Source organism: Protomyctophum parallelum (assembly GCF_964188405.1).
Source record: "Protomyctophum parallelum genome assembly, chromosome: 23".
NCBI classification, from domain to species: Eukaryota; Metazoa; Chordata; class Actinopteri; order Myctophiformes; family Myctophidae; genus Protomyctophum; species Protomyctophum parallelum.
The window spans coordinates 16,755,692-16,775,640 of record NC_139715.1 but is presented as its reverse complement, the minus strand read 5'-3'; the positions used below and the strand labels follow the sequence as shown (position 1 = coordinate 16,775,640).

General features: G+C 42.8%; 1 protein-coding gene across 1 annotated transcript in view; it reads left to right on the top strand.

The window, feature by feature from the left end:
* The first annotated feature begins 9,979 nt into the window (after positions 1 to 9,979).
* The window catches only part of LOC310854210 (transmembrane protein 131-like), a 48,619-nt gene continuing 38,649 nt past the window's right edge, over positions 9,980 to 19,949 (top strand). Inside the window, exons 1-3 of the mRNA XM_083758758.1 lie at positions 9,980 to 10,214; positions 12,592 to 12,653; positions 15,274 to 15,308. Of these exons, the coding sequence (XP_083614884.1) occupies positions 10,094 to 10,214; positions 12,592 to 12,653; positions 15,274 to 15,308 (218 nt within the window). The 5' untranslated portion in view covers positions 9,980 to 10,093. The remainder of the gene's footprint in view (positions 10,215 to 12,591; positions 12,654 to 15,273; positions 15,309 to 19,949) is intronic.

Here is a 19,949-nt window from a genome sequence, read left to right as displayed (position 1 = left end):
TGCTCCAGTTATTTGTTTTCCCTCAAACCCATCCTCAATGTGTTGGGTGAGGTTGAGCTCTGTCCAGCACAGGACGGGACGGAAACCAGCTTGGTCTTTAGTCAGCTTGGTGTCTATGAGTGGTATGAGGCGTTGGAGTAGCAGCCTCTCTTGTAGGTGATGCAGAGGAGGGAAATGGGTCGGTAGCTCTTTGAGGATGATGGGTCTTTGCCAGGTTTGGGGATTGCAACCACTTTGGCCTTTCTCCAGACAGAAGGGATGGTTTTCTGTGCCATGCATGTGTTCAGCATCCCCACGAGCCAGGTCTTTGCGTTAGGTTCCAGGTGCTGTATAATTTCTGCCAGTATGTCATCAATCCCTGCTGCTTTTCCGGGTTTCGAGTTCTTCTAGGTCGAATGGTTTGGTTTGAGGGCTGGCTGATTGTGGTTGGTCTGATACCACTGTGGGATGGTATTCTCCTGTGGGTCGGCGGCGGTGTTGGTTACGACTGTTGGCCACCAGTTGTGATGCAACAGAGTTTGCTGTGACCGTTGTGAATTATGGGTGGCTCCCTGAGGTCCTTGATCGCCATTGGGTCCAACAGTGGTCATTGAAGCGTGCACACACACATGCACACATGCACCTACACACGCACAGGCGCACATGCGTATGCACACCTGGACCTTTAAATGAACAACAACACAAAAACTAAGGCACTGGTGTCGGACTTCTGGTTTACCGGAACGGGGTTCAACTCCCTGCAGTGCCCTGCTCAATGTGTTGTATTTCATTCATTGGTCCATGGTCTCAGGTCATTGAGCGGCACGCTATAGTGCGCGATTCTTCATCATTGTTGAGGATTTTTTAAAGGTGAAAATCAAGGAAAAGCAAAAGGCTATAGTCCATGGTCACGGACTGCATACTGGTCAAGGTCATTTATACTGGTGAAGATCATTTACTAGTCTTATAAAGGTCATTTATACTGGTCAAGGTCATTTACTAGTCTCATGAAGGTCATGTATACTGGTCACAGTCATATACTGGTCACGGTCATTTCTACTGGTGAAGGTCATTTATACTGGTCAAGGTCATTTGTACTTGTCAAGGTCATTTATACTGGTCAAGGTCATTTACTAGTCTTATTGAAGGTAATTTATACTGCTCAAGGTCATTGATATTGGTCAAGGTCATTAAGTGGCACGCTATAGTGCACGATTCTTCATCATTGTTGAGGATTTGAAAAAAGGTTAAATCGCAGAAAAGCGAAAGGCTAAAGTCCATGGTCACGGAGGGCATACTATAGTATGTTGTTTTTCTTTTTTTGGTGGTGTGCGGGCTCCATCCAATAACTACACCAGTTGTGATGCAATAGAGTTTGCTGTGACCGTTGTGAATTATGGGTGGTGTGGTCTTTGCCAAGACGGTGGATTGTGGCCCATGCCTTCCTGCTGTTATTTGTCATGTTGGTGTTCTCTATATCTTTTCGTCCTGGGCATGACGTTAAACTGTTCCGTTCGAGAGGACCGGCAACCCTCGAATGTAAACAGCCACGAAAGGAAACTATGTGTGTGTGAGGTGTTCTCTATCATTTAATTCCAGACTTTCCTTCGTTCATTCCCAACTTCACTGTCTATCTCCTGTGTTCTCCATTCATCTTGAGCGATACACAGTTGTCTGATGTGCGGGGGGAGGTGCCGGCTAGTGCATAAAGGCACGGGACAGGTGTTGTCTTGACGCATCCCGTGTTGATGCGACAGGTGTCATTTAGGGCTGTGTCGACCAATTTGGTGTGACGTGATCGGCTCCAGCTTGAGCAGGCATACTCTGCTGTAGAGAAAGACAGGGCCATGGCAGTTGCACGGATTGTTTGTGGGTCTGCGCCCCTCTTGGAGTTCACTAGTTTTCACAGGATGTTATTGTGGGTGTTGACCGTGGCTTTTGTGTTCTCCAGGTGTTTTTTGAAGAAGAGGGTCCTGTCCAGTGTAACTCCAAGATACATGGGGTGGGTATGGTTGGAGAGTTTGTGACCATCCCAAGTGACGCTCAGTTCTTTTTTCGCGTCTCGGTTCCTCAGGTGGAAGCTGCATAGTTGGGTTTGTGCGTGTCTTTCTTTTTCTGTCTTTCTTTCTTAGGACGGAGATCAAGGTAGACGCCGTTGGAAGGCTCAACACAAGCCGATGCCCCTAGAGATCCATCCCAAAGCTTCCCTCAGGGAGCTCAGCAAGCCAGTTAGCCAGCAAGCCTGCCCAGTCAGCGAACGCAGCCAGTCAGCTCCGCCAGTCAGCCAGTGTAGAAAGTCAGGCTGCCAAGCCAGAGCATATCAGCCCTTGCAGTCAGCCACTGCAGCCATACTAGCCTTGCTCAGTCAGCTCAGCCAGGCCTCTCTCGAGGCCTGGCTCTCTGTCTGCCTGGCCCAGTCTGCTCCGCCCCGCCTTGCAGCAACAGAACCAGCCTTTCTGGCAAGCCAGCCAGCTCAGAATGCGAGCTGAGCAAGCCAGAGGTTGGGTGAGGTTGAGCTCTGTCCAGCACAGGAGCGGCCGGGACGGAAACCAGCTTGGTCTTTAGTCAGCTTGGTGTCTATGAGTGGCATGAGGCGTTGGAGTAGCAGCCTCTCTTGTAGGTGATGCAGAGGAGGGAAATGGGTCGGTAGCTCTTTGGGGATGATGGGTCTTTGCCAGGTTTGGGGATTGCAACCACTTTGGCCTTTCTCCAGACAGAAGGGATGGTTTTCTGTGCCATGCATTTATTCAGTATCCCCACGAGCCAGGTCTTTGCGTTAGGTCCCAGGTGCTCAACTTTCCCATTGCAGTTTCGAGTTCTTCTAGGTCGAAGGGTTTGGTTTGAGGGCTGGCTGATTGTGGTTGGTCTGATACCACTGTGCGATGGTATTCTCCTGTGGGTCGGCGGCGGTGTTGGTTATGACTGTTGGCCACCAGTTGTGACGCAACAGAGTTCGCTGTGATCGTTGTGAATTATGGTTGGCTCCCTGAGGTCCTTGATCCCCAATTCCCCATGGGGTCCAACAGTGGTCATTGAAGCGTGCACACACGCACGCACACACACATGCACCTACACACGCACGGGCGCACATGTGCATGCACACGCTAACCAAATGTAACTCTGAGAGTGTAACACATGTAACCAAATGGACCCTTACAGCTCTAACTCTGAGAGTATATATGGTGGCCGACGGGCACGTACAGGTCTAGTGTAACCAAATGGACCATTTGGTCCATGTCTGTAAGTCTGAGAGTGTAACACATGTAACCAAATGGACCCTTACAGGTCTGTCATTCTGAGAGTGTAACACATGTAACCAAATAGACCCTTACAGGTCTTTAACTCTGAGAGTGTAACACATGTAACCAAATTGACCCTTACAGGTCCAACACTGGTTATCGAAGCATGTACACACGCACGCACGTGTAACCAAATGGATCCTTACAGATCCAACACTGTTTTTTGTTAATCATCGAATGAAATGTGGGAGGTCGGCAAAAGAGAAAGTTTAAAAAAGCAAAGCAAAGGTAATTCGAAAATGTTATTTTTGTGCTTTTGTGTTTCTCTTCTTTATACATTACTTTACTGTTTGAAATGTAAAATTTACATTTCAACGAAAGGACCTGTAAAGGACAACACAAAACCTAAGGCACTGGTGTCGTACTTCTGGTTTACCGGAACGGGGTTCAACTCCCTGCAGTGCCCTGCTCAATGTGTTGTATTTACATGGTTCATTGAACGGGGTTCAACTCCCTGCAGTGCCCTGCTCAATGTGTTGTATTTACATGGTTCATTGGTCCATGGTCTCAGAGGTCATTGAGCGGCGCGCTATAGTGCGCGATTCTTCATCATTGTTGAGGATTTAAAAAAAGGTGAAAATCACGGAAAAGTGAAGGGCTATAGTCTATGGTGTCGGACTGCATACTGGTCAAGGTAATTTATACTGGTCAAGGTTATTTACACTGATCAAGGTCATTTATACTGGTCAAGGTCATTTATACTGATCAAGGTCATTTATACTGGTGAAGGTCATTTATACTGATCAAGGTCATTTATACTGGTGAAGGTCATTTATACATGTCAAGGTCATTAATCCATGGTCTCGGAGGTCATACAATAATAGTATGTCGTTTTTTTTCGATTTCGGAGGATTTGAAAAAAAAAAGGTGAAAATCGCGGAAAAGAGAAAGGCTATAGTCCATGGTCACGGACCGCATACTGGTCAAGGTCATTTATACTGGTCAAGGTCATTTATACTGGTCAAGGTCATATATACTGGTGAAGGTCATATATACTGGTGAAGGTCATTTACTAATCTTATGAAGGTCATTTATACTGCTCAAGGTCAGTGATTGATTGATTGATTGTCGAATTACAGTACATTTCAAGCACAAACTCAATACTAAAAAGTTCCAGCATGTGTCTCCACAGTAAGCTGAATAACAAAGTGTGAATGTAGTTTCTAGGTGAAAGTGATTTTTAAATTTCCCCATTGACATGCATGGGAAAAGGCAAAAATTCACATTCAAGTATTTGTTCCTCGGAGACTGTAATCACTATAGTTACAAAACTTTTAGGGATAATTCAACATTATCCCTAAAATTATTTAACCCTAAAATGTTATCGGTCAGCCTCATGGTGGCGCTATAACAGCCCACTTTACCTTTTGGCTTATAACTCTTGAACCGTAGGTCGTAAAATAAAAAATATTTTTTCCCTGGATTCCTTGGGTCATGACGCATCTCCCCATATAGGCCACGCCCATTTCCGCCATGATAGATTTTCCGCCATTTTGAATTTTGAAAGTGCGTATCGTTCGGCCGTAATCGTCTTCCGAAGTTAGTAGGAGGGGCCTATATCACAAAAAATGCCATAAATCACGAACGGAATGTCCAATCCATCCCACATTTCAATCACATGTCCGGGGTGGTTCAATCAACCAAGTTCTCCAATTCCATTTTCATCCATAGGGGGTGCCGCAAATGCGAGAAATGTAACCGTTTGTCGCAAAAACATGAATTTCGGGGGTTAAATCCCCTCCGAATTACTTACACATGATCTAAGGCGTGACTTGAAATTGTAATTGGCTGGCAATACTAGTGGGAGGGGCATATGTAAGCCACTGCGGCAACCACACTCTGCAATGTTTTTAAATTGCAAATTTTCTAGTTTGGCTTGTTTCCCAACTAATTTGGTTATGTTGTGGGTTGAGCCCAGGCAGGTGCCCTCATAATTGGCCACCTCCTTTGGATTCACCCTGCTGACTCCTGAGGCTCCCAGCAGGTGCACTGGTCTATGTTGTTCCCTAATTCTATTATCTGTAGGATTAGGAAGACAGTCTTTCCTCTGAGGTGAAAAGCCTGGTGATGCAAGGTTAGGAAGACAGAGTGATCTGTGGGCCAGATGAGTGACAAAGTGAATTTAACGTTGTTTAAAGTCATTTAATGCAATCAAATATGACTTTTCTGTGTGGATGTATGGGCTGTCAAGGCCAGAAAGTAGTTTTTTGCCACTCAGAAGGCATTTCCGCATAACTTCCTGGTATGATGATGATGTCACAAGCATCCCCTATTACTAATCCTCTGTGACATAGATTTCGCCTCTTTGTCTGCAATGAAACGATCAATTGACTCACTACTATCAGTGGGTTTGTTGCGTAAGCCTTACGTAAGTCACTCAAAGTAGAGTTCAATAAAGCCAAATAATTATTCATAAATGCTAGGCTAGGGTAATATAGCTCTGGTCCATAGCTCTAATGCCATTGCATGCAACGGCATTAGAGCTATGGACCAAAGCTAGGGTAATGATAGTGTTTCAGAATCGTATTATTTCATTCCTTATTTAATACCTTTCTTTAAATAAATAAAGTTATGGATTAGAGGTAGATTAATTGTTTTTAAAGTAAAGCATACAGGCTCAAAGAAAGACCTTGTTTTGAAACCTCCAGTAAAACACTCTGCCCTGATGAAAAACCGAGTCACCTGACAAACACTGTGACTGCAATGCAGAAACAGCACGCAGGGCTCTCCTGAAGAGAGTCTCAGTGGGCCGTGCTTCTATCATCACCATGTCTAATCAATTCCCAGTGTTGCTGACGTGCTAACAAGACGGTGTCACAGCACACCTACCACCCCTAACAATTAAATTCATTAGAAGCATCATGTTCTTCCCCCTTGGTGGAACATTGATAACAAGTCACTGGCAATCTTTACCATCGCCAGCACAGAGGCGCAAAGGGCTGGTGAATAGTTGAAAATAGTTGTTTAATAAATAATATAGTTTAGAATGATTATGAGTAGGCTATAGTGTGGATGTTAGGTGCAAGCATTATAGTAGCCAGTTCTGCTTGAACTCCTTGTCTATCTTAAGTTGACACATCTTCCTTGTATGTTCTTGTATGTGACAAGTCTCTGTCCAGATATGATGGGCATACACAGGGCAAGTGAGTGTTTAAATTAGCAACAGTTGAACCTGCCATGACCTTCTGTTCAAGACTTGACAGATTTATAGGGTCCTCCTGTCTGCATGGTTCTAATCATTATCATCATAGTATGCTCTCATTACCATATATGGATACAATGGCACTAGAGGAAGGAGATATTTCTCATTCAGTCCAGACTGTGTTCTGTTTCTGCAAATGAACAAAATAAACTCCTCCTTAAAATAGAAGAAATATAGCAATTGCCTCTACAAGTAGCAGAAGTTACCTACAAGTTTGTAGATCTGCTATTTTTTTAAACCTAAAACATATTAGTGTGGAATGGATGTAACTTGGACCGGGGAAATGTTCTTGAGTTGACAGGGATCTTTAAAGATTCCATAGCTGATTGTCTGACCTTGTTGGGGATTGATTGTCATGTGGACCTCAATTCCAATTTATTGTAGGGTACATCTCCTGTAAGTAGCACAGTTTGAAACGTAAGACCAATCAAATCTGAAAGACTCACAAACATTCCTGGAACTTTAGGTAGTAACACTGAAAGTGTGTTTGGTCACATGAAACAGACACTATTAGCCTATAGAGGTACCAACACTTTATAAGCCCCATATTGAGGAAAACACCTGATTTAATATCAATACGCAGTTAGTTAGGATTTAGGAGGTTGTTGAGGGAAAGATCTTGGTTAATGGTCTGGTAGTTGTAGAATATGGCCATGCAGATTACGGCATTAGTGCTTTATATGACAAGCCTTGCACGGGGATGAGGAGAGTGTGGAAATCAGATATGGGAGAAGGCCTTAAGAGGCGGCTGTTCATAGCTATTGTGGAGTCAGTACTGCTGTATGGGGCCGAGACATGGACCTTTACAATACAACAGGAAAAAGCCCTGGATGGAGTATACACAAGAATGCTACGAATGGCACTAGGTGTCACATGGACTGCATCAGAAATGTGGACCTCTATGGGGACCTACCACGGGTCAAGGACAAAGTCAAAGAGTGAAGGATGAGGCTGACAGGGCACTGCGTCAGCCACCCAGAACTTGACCCTATGGGAGCCAACCCAGGGCAAAGCCAGGAGGGGAAAGAACCGTACCACCTATGTAGACGTGCTGCGGCGCGACAACTTGGCTGACAACACTGCAGAGCTCAAGAACCTGATGTTGGATAGGAAATTGTGGAGGGCAGCGATCCAGGAATCCTGAGTTGGTGATGGCCAGACCTCACTCTCGCAGCAACTACAGCAATGACAGGCAATAGGCTATGCTACAAATATGCATGCTAATAAGCGACTAGTTAATGGGACTGGGGAATGTATACCTACCTTAATAAAAAGTGTCACCAAACTTTCTCTTTACATTTTAGGAAACATGGGAAATGTGGGCTACAGGGAAAATAAATGCTCTGCTAACTTTACTGTACATTCCTGTGTTGTTCTGCTGCCCTCTTGAGTTCAACCAGAGACATACATTACTAGTAGACTAGAGTTTTGATTGATTGATTGAAATATTTATTAACAGTTTGCAGAATTACAGTAGGCTACATTTCAAGCACAAACTCAATACAAAGACTGTTAACTGTGAGTGGATGACCCAATTAAGCATTACACTTGTTTACAACAGGATCCACATTGTTCAATTCATCAAAACATTTAGAGACATACAAATAGACACTTCTATGTAGCTAAAGAACAGAACAGGAATTCATCATATAGGAAGCAAAAAGGAAAAAGATACATATACAGTGAGGGGAAATGGGGGGGGTGGGCGGTGGGGGGGATTCAGATTTTACAGAGGCCAGTTTCGAATTGCAGCCATCCGTAGGTGCCCTTTGAGAGCGGTTTTGAAGGAGTCAAGGGATTCACATGTCTTAATGACTGTTGGTAGGGCGTTCCACATTTTGGTGGCATAGGAGCGAAAATAATTTAGTCCCTTGTTTGTGCCGATCTGGGTTGTACATGGTTTGTTGCACTCCCTCTGGTGTTGTGGGTGTGGACTTCGTTTACATTATTAAGGAAGTATTTAGACAGGTACATGGGTATCTTGGTGGTGTATCGAATCTTGTGGACCAGACCCATTGCAAGATGCTGTACTCTGTCGTCGACCCTATAAGCCATCCCAGCCTGTCAAAGTGGGCAGGGGTGAGGGGTGAGGGGTGAGGCCAAGTAGGAGCCTGACCAGTTTGTTTTGGGAGGTCTGGAGCCTTGTTTTAACTAAGGGCCTTTGAGGTGGCCATTTTATTACCGGGAAGATTGGCCTCCAGGATGGAACCTAGGTAGGTAATTTGATCTTTTCGTGTGATAATATTGTCACCCACTCTAACCAAGAAGCCATCTGCCTTGCTGAGATTACTATTTACTACTCAATCCACACTCACATGGAGCCTGTGTGCAAGGTTTAGTACCTACCGTACTGTACAACATCTTGCCAAACAAAAACATCGTTGGTGTTGGATAGATGACTAAACAAAGTGTACTGGCTTGGCGCCCAGCAGTCAGGCTTTTGCCAAGTTGACTCAGCACAACACAGAAATTAAAAATCACACCCGTGTGAACTGAGGGGCGCTAATATATTAAAGTCTAACTCATGTTGATTAGGTGATGTAAAACAAACGGTGCCAACACAAACATTAAATGCCATTAACAATAAAGATACAATATGACGTACATTTTCCCTTCATTGTCAATGGCATTTTTAAAACAAACATTGAACTAAAAACAATAGGCAAAAATAATAATAAAAAGGCAGGGTTGTTTAATTCTACATGCACAAATAATTCAGCACAATAGTTCAGTTGTGAGCTGAATTCATTCATTCACCTGGGCCTTGCCACTGGTACCGTATTATTGGTGATAAATGTTTAATCTCATGCAATTATACAATCTGAATACAGACAGTGGACTACATTACAGTAGGCCTAGGCCTACATGCAGTGAAGTCTCCATTGTGGAATCCAATGGCAACTGTGTACTTGTCACGATCGTGAGAGAGTGAAACGTTTTTGGAGCATGAGAAAGTCCATTCTGAATTGGTATGTGTCAAAGTTTGAGTGTTAATTGATTCTATAAAGTCAAGAGAGGAATAATCTAGTACAGTGGAGCCCTCTATACTGCTGGTGCTAGGGTTAATTTATTGTATTAAACGGTGAGTTAAACTAACTGGTGAACAGGTCAGGGGCCCCTTAATTACCATGAGGGATCTCTCTGAGAACCACTTATCTAGCGTTATTAAAATGTAGCCTGCTCAGTCATCACATTTTTAACTTTATATTAATGATAATGTCTCTGTAGTCACTATTCAGCTACTATATTAAAATGTAATACACTCATTAACTCTCATTATTGGCTCTATTTTCTGTCTGGCCGGGCCCCACCACCGACCAGACCAGTCAAGGACGGTTGTCGTGACATAAAAAAAGAGATGTGTTCTGAAACGTTGGCCCATGGCCCCCTGCTGTTCCAGCGCGTCCACGTGAGCCTATGTCACAACTGTTGTCCCCACTCCGTCCGTCCCCCCCCCCCACACACACACACAGACAAACCCGTCTTGTCATGTTTGAGAAACACGCGTCTGCTGCTGAGCGCACACACATCACATCGGAGGCAGTCCGAGGAGAAGTTAGAAGAACGGCAGTCAGTTACTAGTCAGAAAGAAGAAGCCAGCCAGGGAAGGAGAATGGCGCACAGAGGAGCAACGAGTCCCCCAGAGTTTTTAATGTCGAGAAGGACGCGTTTTTTCGTCCTCGCGCGGATTCTATTCGTCGCTCTTTTCCACGTGGCGCAGGCGAACAAGAAAGGTGCGTTGTTGTTGTCGTTTTGGGTGTTGTTTGTGGGTTTTAATTTGACTGTAAAGTAAGAAAGTGTAAACTCCAGAGGGAGGGAAGGAGGAGCAGCAGCCGAACTGCCAGCCAGCCAGCGTGTCTAGTCATCGAGCCTTTTAAATGGGCAGCTATGGGAAGTTAGCCTCCTACAAGTGGCTTTAGTTTGTTTGTTTTGTTTTTTTTGTCTGCTTATTTGGGTCTTCTTTAAAAAACGGCTTTGGTCGTTGGTTGTATAGCTCGGGTTCACGGCGAAATGTTTCTTCAAACGACAAAACTGTCCAAAGTTTGACCAGGACGCCCTCCCTTATCTACCGCGGTAGCGACACGAAGTTAGCCGCAGAGCTAGCGTGAAGTTTTAGTGCAAGTTAGTTCCTACACAACCACCTTCATTTTACACTCTGCGGCCGAAAAGTTAAGACATTTAACTCAGAGTACACCATTCTCATATAGCCTTTACACTTGTATCCTCTCAGTTACTAATTGATACCTTTTTTATAATGTATATATATATATATTAGAAGTTTTTCTTTTCGGCAAGCGACACCGCCTCCACCCAGGCACCCACCACCAAAATAGATATTTGAAAGTAGATGTCTATAGTTCCTACACAACCCAACCACATTCATTTATTCTCTGCGACCGCAGGCGTCCCTTGCCCGAAAAGTTAACATGTACTGTAAATTGTTCCCTTTTTGTTTAACTTGTCTTGTACCCTCTCAGAGTTACACATGGTTGGATACATTTAGTACAAGATTGAATATTCTACTGTGTTTTTGGCCACCCAACACCACCACCACAAATAAAACATAGCCATGGAGACAGACATGTTTTGATTCTCACGGAAGGTTGACTGATCAGCTCTATGGAGACAACGGGGAGAAAACAACTTTCTTTGCTTATGTTTGTAGTCGGTGAATAACTTATGTATAGGCAATTATTTTCATAATTATTCATAGCCGTAGAATCAATACTATCATAGATGTATTTGATAGATTTTCATATTTGCATATATGATAGATATGCAAATGTAAATCTATCAAATGCGTCATATTATTATTATTAATTGAATTGGATAGGTTAATAAAGTTCCATATGGAATATTTTCAATCTGCCATACAAATCCAAGCTCTGTTATGTGAATCAAAACTGTAATACTTACAAACAGCAAAAACATGTATGCTGTTGTCACTTGTAAGTTGTCACACACACTTTGTAGCAGCTATTATAACTAAGCCTGGTTGGATGTCTCATGAGAATAAAATGCAATGTTACCTGGAGAAGAGAGTTAAGTCAACATCACAAGCCTATATATTCACATACCTTAGATGACTTTAAGCCAACTTGTCTTACAGGTAATACTGCAGTACAAAAACAAAACAGTTTTGTTTCCCAGAATGGAGTAGGATTTTTAAGGGCAAGAAGGCTAGGTTCCAGTTAGCCTCGGTAACCAGGCTTTTAGGCTCCAGTCCGTGTTACTGTTACAGTGACACTGAAACTAGGTATGAATAAGTTCTGGACAGATGGTTGCAGTACTGTTCGATGAAGAGCCCCACTTCCTCTTTGATAGAAATACATGTTTGCTTCCACTATTCCTTGAAAGCAATCAGAGAAAAGTTGTCATGAATGTTTAACTTTAAGCAGTGTTATCAGGGATTGATTGATCGCAGAATGGGTACATTTCAAACAAAAGCACAAGTCAATACAAAAACTGTTACTGTGGATGACACCATGATAAAGCATTACACTTATTTACAACCGGGTCCACCATTTTCAATTCATCAGAGAGATGCTTAAGTGGCCTTGGCCTAGGTAATTTTGGTGTGTGTGTGTGTGTGTGTGTGTGTATACTGTATATATGTGTGTGTGAGTGTGTGTGTGTGTGTGTGTATACGTACATACATTCATACATACATACATACATATATACACACACACACACACACACACACACACACACACACACGTGCAAGCCTGACCCATATATCAGTCTTCATGACTTTCTTTTTTTGGTATCGCAGTAGCAGACGATGTGTCCTGATTTTTAACCACTTTCATCCTCATTCTTAAGTCAAAATGTTAAAAAGTTTACAAAAAATAGCAGATCTACAAGACAATATACGCGTGTATTTGGTATTTAAGTGATAATGAATGGCTTAAGAGTTTAAATACAATTATAGTTAAATGTTCTCTTTATAAATTAAAAACGTTTGCACCTTTTTGATAGAATATTGGTAATTGGTGCTCGCATCTGACAAAAAATGATTAAAAAAAATCAACTGTACCTAACATGTATGTATCATGTAGGCTATGTATATATTTATAAAATTGACTGCTGACCATTCTCTCTCCACAGCTTTTATTCAGACAGACACAATCTTAGAGGTGTTTCACTTTGGGGATGAAGGCCTCTTGCAGGTAAGATGAGTCTCATTTCTTGCCTCCTGGTTAGTCTGGCTGATAAACCATGGGGTGGGTGTATGATAAACTATCAGGACCTATGCATGCATTGCTAGGTCCATGTGGGAGTGAAGTTCAGATCGGTATCACCTGCGTTACTTCCTCTATAAGACCGTTATCAGTAGCCATTTGTCAGCGGCAGGGTCTGTTGCATGCCAAGCTTTCAGATGATGAAGGGGCAGCATGATCGCGGCGCTTTGTAACTCTAGTGCTAGTTTAGTAAAGTTCTATAGCTGCTATCAACTATACTCGGCACCCCCTCTGTTGAGATCATAGACTGTAAAAAAAATATGGACAAAGCGTTCCCCGGGTCTAACATGGACGTAAAATGAAGCCTGTTATTCCTGCACTGTAAGTCGCCATCTTTCTAGATCCGTTTGGGCCCAGCTGGCCATTGGCTGGCTCCGTTTTGGCCCAGCTGGCCATTGGCTGGCCCAGACACGAGGCGGGACTTCCCCCCCTTCTTCTCTGTTGGTTTTTATTTTGACTAGGGGAATCCCGATCATAGACTGTAACGGTAGCCACGCCCCTCAGAACATGCGCGACTTTATGGTCATTTTTTTAATTAATGGGACCATAATTTTCCAAAAAGAATATTATGACATTAGAAATGAGACTTTAAACTAGTGACTGGAAGCAGAAAGTATTCATGACCATGTTTATTAAGGTAATACAGTCTAGGTGAAGTTGGGCCCAAATACATGGACTTCTATGGGGCTATGGGTTTTTATGGGTCCAATGCATAGACTGTAAAAAATATGGACAAAGCGTTCCCCGGGTCTAACATGAACGTAAAATGAAGCCTGTAATAATATGCTAATTCCTGATGTAAGTCGCCATCTTTGGTACCAGCTGGCCATTGGCTGGTTCCGTTTTGTATACCAGCTGGTCATTGGCTGCCCAGACAACGAGGCGGGATTCCCCCCTTCTTCTCCGTTGGTTTTTATTTTGACTCGAGTGGGAGGGGAATCCCGATCATAGACTGTAATGGTAGCCACGCCCCTCAGAACATACGCGATGGTTTTTTTTCTTTATGGTCATTTTTTTAATTAATGGGACCATAATTTTCCAAAAAGAATATTATGACATTAGAAATTAGACTTTAAACTAGTGACTGGAAGAAGAAAGTATTCATGACCATGTTTATTAAGGTAATACAGTCTAGGTGAAGTTGGGCCAAAATACATGGGCCTCTATGGAGCTATGGGGCTTTTTGGGTCCGGTCCAGCGCCACAACAGGCCATTATATGAACTACCGATTTCAAATGAGGCTTCACGAAATATCTGGCTGACTGCCCCCCTGGTCCAATGACAGCGCCACAACAGGCCATTATATGAACTTTCAGGAGTTTCAGGCTTCACAAAATATCTGTCTGACTGCCCCCCTGGTTGAGATAAACAAAAATATGTGCTGCCTGATGCCCTGCTCTTCATCCCTCCGAAAGAGACAGGGGGAAAAAGACCAAAAACATATTTATTTACTTCACTGGTGTTCATCCTTATTCAATGCTAAAATGCCCTCTTAGTATAACTGAAATGTATTATTAATTATTTATTAAGACGTGCTAAAGGCATGCAGAAACCAATAACCACCGATTTTGCTCAAACGACAAATAGAAGGACACAAAATTCTGTGTTGAGGTGATTGAGGTGTTGACTTGAAACTCAATGTTATTAATCTTATGATTTCATATAGCCAAGCTGTCGGCGGATGCGCCTGATTTCAGCTTTCAGTCATATTATTAACTGCAAAAAATGGCAGAGCAGCAGTGGCTGGCAACACAATACTGTAGCTAGTGGTGCTGAAACCTAACCTCCTCACTTGCTACTTCTTGTTTGAGCCAGAGAGTCTCTAACGTGAGTGTGAGTTGACCTCACGTGCACTGCTGAAGGCATCGTTCAGCAGCACCACAAGTTTTTCCATTATTCATTGGCCGCTTTCTCACTAAACTATCCTATGACAAGCTCGTAATCCTTATAACAACTAACATGTCGGGAGATGTAATGTGTGCGTGCACATTCAAGGGGAAGGAGCCAGAAAATTTGACTTTCTGACTAGCTTTATTTTTTATTTGACTCAGGACTGTGAACGATGACAGTACTTGGTTTAGACTAGTCATTGGTTAGACCAGTCATTAGTCCTACAACCTATCTCAAACCCTAAACTCCCACGGGGCAGCACACCTAAACCTAACCGTAACCCATATCTAACCAATGACTAGTCTAAACTAAGTATGCACCCCCTCTGTCTTGCTAGATGCCCTCTGACTTTTTTAGATGAGTTATGCTTTATTGATCCCTGTGGAGAAATGTGTCCTCTGCCTGACCCCACCTAACTTTTTGGAGCAGTGGGCAGCCACTGAGCAGTGCCTGGGGCCCAGCTTAAATATTATGTTCCAAAATATTTAATATATAATTAAGTGCATTCTGAATCGCATCTCTTAGCCTATGAGTAATACCTCAAGTTAAGCACTTTAATCATGTTTTTTTTTAACTGCAAAGGTTATAGCTTAGTTACATTTGTCACTTGTCTATTTCCTGTTATGTCCAATGAAACTATTCTTACTTTCTTTTACAGACAGAGTCTGACATAAATTCATATCATCAAAAAAGGTAAGACTTGATTATGTTTACTATTGCATTATTGTCTCTGACAGGCGTTGGACAGTTTTCATAAATAATCCTTGGCGTTTTGTAATCTAAGATTAGATTAGACTTTATTGTCTAGACTCGGATGGGAGAGGAGATTTTGTTGTTGGAGGACAGACACGTATGTGGCATTTGCATCGCATCAGTAGTCCAGGACGGAACAATGCAATGTCAGGCAAGTTGTCACTTGTCAGGTATACAGAAATGTGTTGTCGAGCTGCCTTTTCAAAGTATTTCTGGCATGGTCTACATGTTTACTCCTAATGTCCCATGTGACAAACGCCTCACTTTTGCATTTCTAAACAGCAGGTGGAAACGATTCAATTTCTTTTTCCTGATCTTTACAAATATGATTATGTAATACGTGCAACTGCCTATTTTATTCCGTCCTAAAAAGCCTTCCTCTCTGTGATGCAGATATGGATTCCCATCTCTCTCACACGCATGCAAGCACGCAAGACAATGGATAACTTTGAAGGGTTTAATAATGGCACAATAGCAGCAATTGCTTCCATCCTGAAACATATTTTCAGGCTACAGTCACTAGAAATCTCACATAGTGCATGCATGCTTTTGTAAGCTGAGCTTCAATGCAAGGATTTGTTGATTTTCCCAGTAAAAAAATCCCAAATGGCAACATGCCCGCAGCCCTGCAGTGTGAATATGGTCCATGGCTGTAGCGAAGAGGCTTGGCATTTGGTAGGTGTGGCAATGAAGCATGTCACCGTTTGCAGTATAGCACACCTTGTCCTAGTTTCCAACCTTGCTTTCCTGCAGCCTCTGTCGGCTAGCCGATTGCCCAGGGGCGGGAAGGACACTAGATTCGTCAGACTTTCATGAGAGATTTGTTTCAATTCTATTTGAAGATGCATCGTCATCTAACTAATACACATAGGGTTATAGGTAGCTCTGGTCCATAGCTCTAATGCGTTGCATTTAGAGCTATGTTACTCTCAACTTCCGCCGCTCGCATGAATGCAGACCAGCCTCTCCTCTTTAGCGTAAATAAAAATAACGTTTTTGCTACTCACCAAAACAAAGGCGGGTTGTGTCATTAGAAAGCTTACTTTCCTTAGTGGGAGCACTGGGAGCACTCTGAGCGGCGGCCCCCCACCACACGTATAAACGGTACTTTTTGGCCAAAAGGGGATTTTGTTTCCACCGGAAAAAAAATACTTTTAGTTACTCCACTGCGCCTTCTACCGATATTGCCCAGAGAATTGCCTCATAGACAATATTTTTCTTCCGGTGAAAAAAAAATCCCTTTCTGGCCAAAAAGTACCGTTTTACCGTGTGGTGGGGGGCACAGAGTGCTTCCACTAATGAAATGACACAACCCGCCTTTGTTTTGGTGAGTAGCAGGTAGGTTAGGGCGAATGTCTGGACTTCTTGAAAATTAAAACGACAATGAAAAACTCTGGCAAAGTTCGAAGGTATTTTAGGCATGTGATGTGTGTTTACACGTATGCACGTTTCAAGATTATTGACCACATACACGCACATTCTACGCAATTGTTTTCACCCCCCCTCCTGGTGGTTTACATCCCCTAAAAGCGAGTCCAGCTCTCATGCTCTGGAATTCGTCCAATCACAGTTCTCCAGATCAGAGGCCTGCGCTGCTTGGCCTTGTTGTGAACACGCCCATAGAGACCCACGTGTGAATCTGGCTGGGTGAGAGCTGTATGTCCTGTGTGTGTGTGTGTGTGTGTGTGTGTGTGTGTGTGTACACTCAACTCTGCCCTGCACCAGTATCCCTTTTGCAATGGGATGCGTCCCTCCACACGTACCCGACACAGCATGCCTTAGGAATGACATCACCTTGGGCATGGGTTGAAAGAGAACATGCCCCTCCCCATCTCCGGTCCCAGTGAAATAGCCACTATAGTATCCACAGCTAAAACACAACGTAGAGTCACAATGTTTAGGATGGGGGGGGGGGGGAATCCAATGTTATCCAATCAGGACATAGAACCCCACACAAATAATTTATCAGCTTCAATATGATGGAATTCTATTGTTTCATCATTTAAAATTGTACTTGTTTATCCTCTATCCTTTATCCTTCAAAACTTCAAAATGTGGTGTTGCACAAGGGCCCTTGGGCTTTTGCTGTTCTTCTCACCATAAAATATAGTTCAGCCTGGTCATATCATTAATTTGAACTTCAATATCGAAGCGAATGATGCACAATTGTACTGTTCATTAGTAGGCTGTTAAACCTAACAACGCAGATGCCTTAAGCTGCCTGACACCTGTCTGTCTGATCAATGTATAATGGATGAATAATTAGGGATGCACCGATCCGATACTCGTATCGGAGATCGGCGCCGATCCAGGCTAAAATTCTAGATCGGGTATCGGATCGGTGGCCGATCCATTATCCGATCCGATAATTATGTGTAATTACAGTATGAAAACAACTCTACCTCCTCTGTGACACAGCAGTGTAGTATTGACAGTATACTGTAACATGTGGAATGCAGCCAGGCTAGCCTGCTCACACATTAACCTGGTCTAATTGTTGCACAGTTATTTAATAAATAATTCAGTGCATTTATGTTACATTTTGTTTTACAAAGTCAAGCCTTGATGTTGCCTTACACAAAATAATGATTCCAGACTCCACACAGCTTAATAGGTTATTACGTTTCTTTGTGGGGGGTATCGGATCGGTACTCTGTATCGGCAGATACTGGACCCCCATGTATCGAAATCGGTATTGAATGCCAAAAAGCCGGATCGGTGCATCCCTATGAATAATAACTTTCTAAACATTAACATTCTTGGCAACCTGACTCCCTTGATCAAACCACAAATAATATGCCCATGTGTTATTTAGTTATATGTCTGATTTGAAGTCCTTTATAAACAATGTGACCTCAACAGCATTGTTTTGGAAATATTGCCAAGGTAGACATTAAAAAATCAGTTAATGCCCTCTCGTTTTTCTCACCCTATCTTAACTTTTATTTTTTTACCTCTTTAATGTAATGCATTTTGGGCTTCATATTTTGTGTGAAAGGTGCTATACAATTAAAGCTGATTACTATCAGGGCTCATAAGCACACACAACTGACTGTAGCTTCTATCGAGAAGATGTCACCTGTTTTCATTGGCAAAGCTTTGAATTCAGTTTGCATACAGTAGCTGTAGTTTTACTTGGTAATATGCCACTACGTCGCTGTGAGCGTACTTCACTGTATTTGTAAGGGAGGACACTGTAGCCTAAGTCATGTGTTTGAAAAGCTAGCTTGATGATAATAGGAGGTCAATGTCCGCCGACTGGATCAGTATGTGTTTATTAGTTCTTGTGATAAGGTTACTGTATCACCACCGCTGCTGCAGTTGAATGGGCTAATACTGTACAGACCCCCCTTTCTATACAGCCCTCAAAGATGTGTCTATATAGTATGTCTGGATTTTCTGCATTTGCCTTACCATTCTTGCTCAAATGTGTATCTCGATTTTCCTCCACAAGAAATTAGATCACGATTCTTTCACGAATCTCATTGTTTCCATGAAAATATTAGTTTTCTTTAGTCTGTAGTTACTGAACATTAATTACTACATTAAAAATGTGGCACCTCAGACCTGGAGCCAACTACTACTGTGGCTTTAAACAGATATCATCAAAGTGCTCGACTTAACCCTCTCTCAAAACATAAGAGTAACTAAAATGAATTCGACAGCCAACTAGTGCTGCACAATTCTTGCTAAAATTTAGAATTAGGTGCCAGAATCTAGATCTTGATCCTTTTTCGATTAATTGTGCGGCACTAATTTGCCCATTGCCTCGGGAGGAGCCGTGACTTTTAAACTCTGATTTGGTCATTATTGATTTAACGTAATAATGCTTATTACGTGGCTTGGTTGAATGCTTGATTCTGATGGCTCAATCACTGAATTAACTATCGGGTCGATGAAGACCCCTCCAAAATACACATTGGGGTCTATTATCACCCTGTATAGGCTTAGTTCTTAATAATGACTAATGATTCTACAGTATCAGCAATCTGTTTCTTTTTTGTAATCCAAAACGGCAATATACCGGTAGTGTAGTTTGCAGAGCCCAGGCAAATTTCCACATGCACTTAAACGTTCTGTGTTTTTGTGTCAATATTTTGGATGGATGGAGCAACAAAGGTTTCCTCAACAATCAGAAACCCAAATTAATTGCCAATGTGTTGCCCCCCCACCTCCCACGGAACTGAAACACTTAGTTCGACTTTTCGTTGCATTTATCATTGAGCCCCTGAAACATTTCTGAGTTAAAATTCTCATAGGGTATTTCTCTCTCGCTCATCTAGAACAGGAAGCTGCTTGTGGTCAGCCTGTTGGTCGCTTTGCAGTGCTGATGGATCCCTCTACAGATAGTGGGCCATTTCACACCTTCCTGCCTTCTGCTAGCACTTTTTACACCAATCATCTACTGCCATCATACGGTTTGTGTCTTGTGTCACTGTGCTGTCGTGGGCCAATCAGAAAATGACATGATTAAAAATGTTAACATGACGCAGAGCAACATTTTTGCTCCCCCAGGAGGAACTCTGTGTATATATACTCTCGCACAGTATTTATGACTTAACCTTGCAAACCTTACCCTAC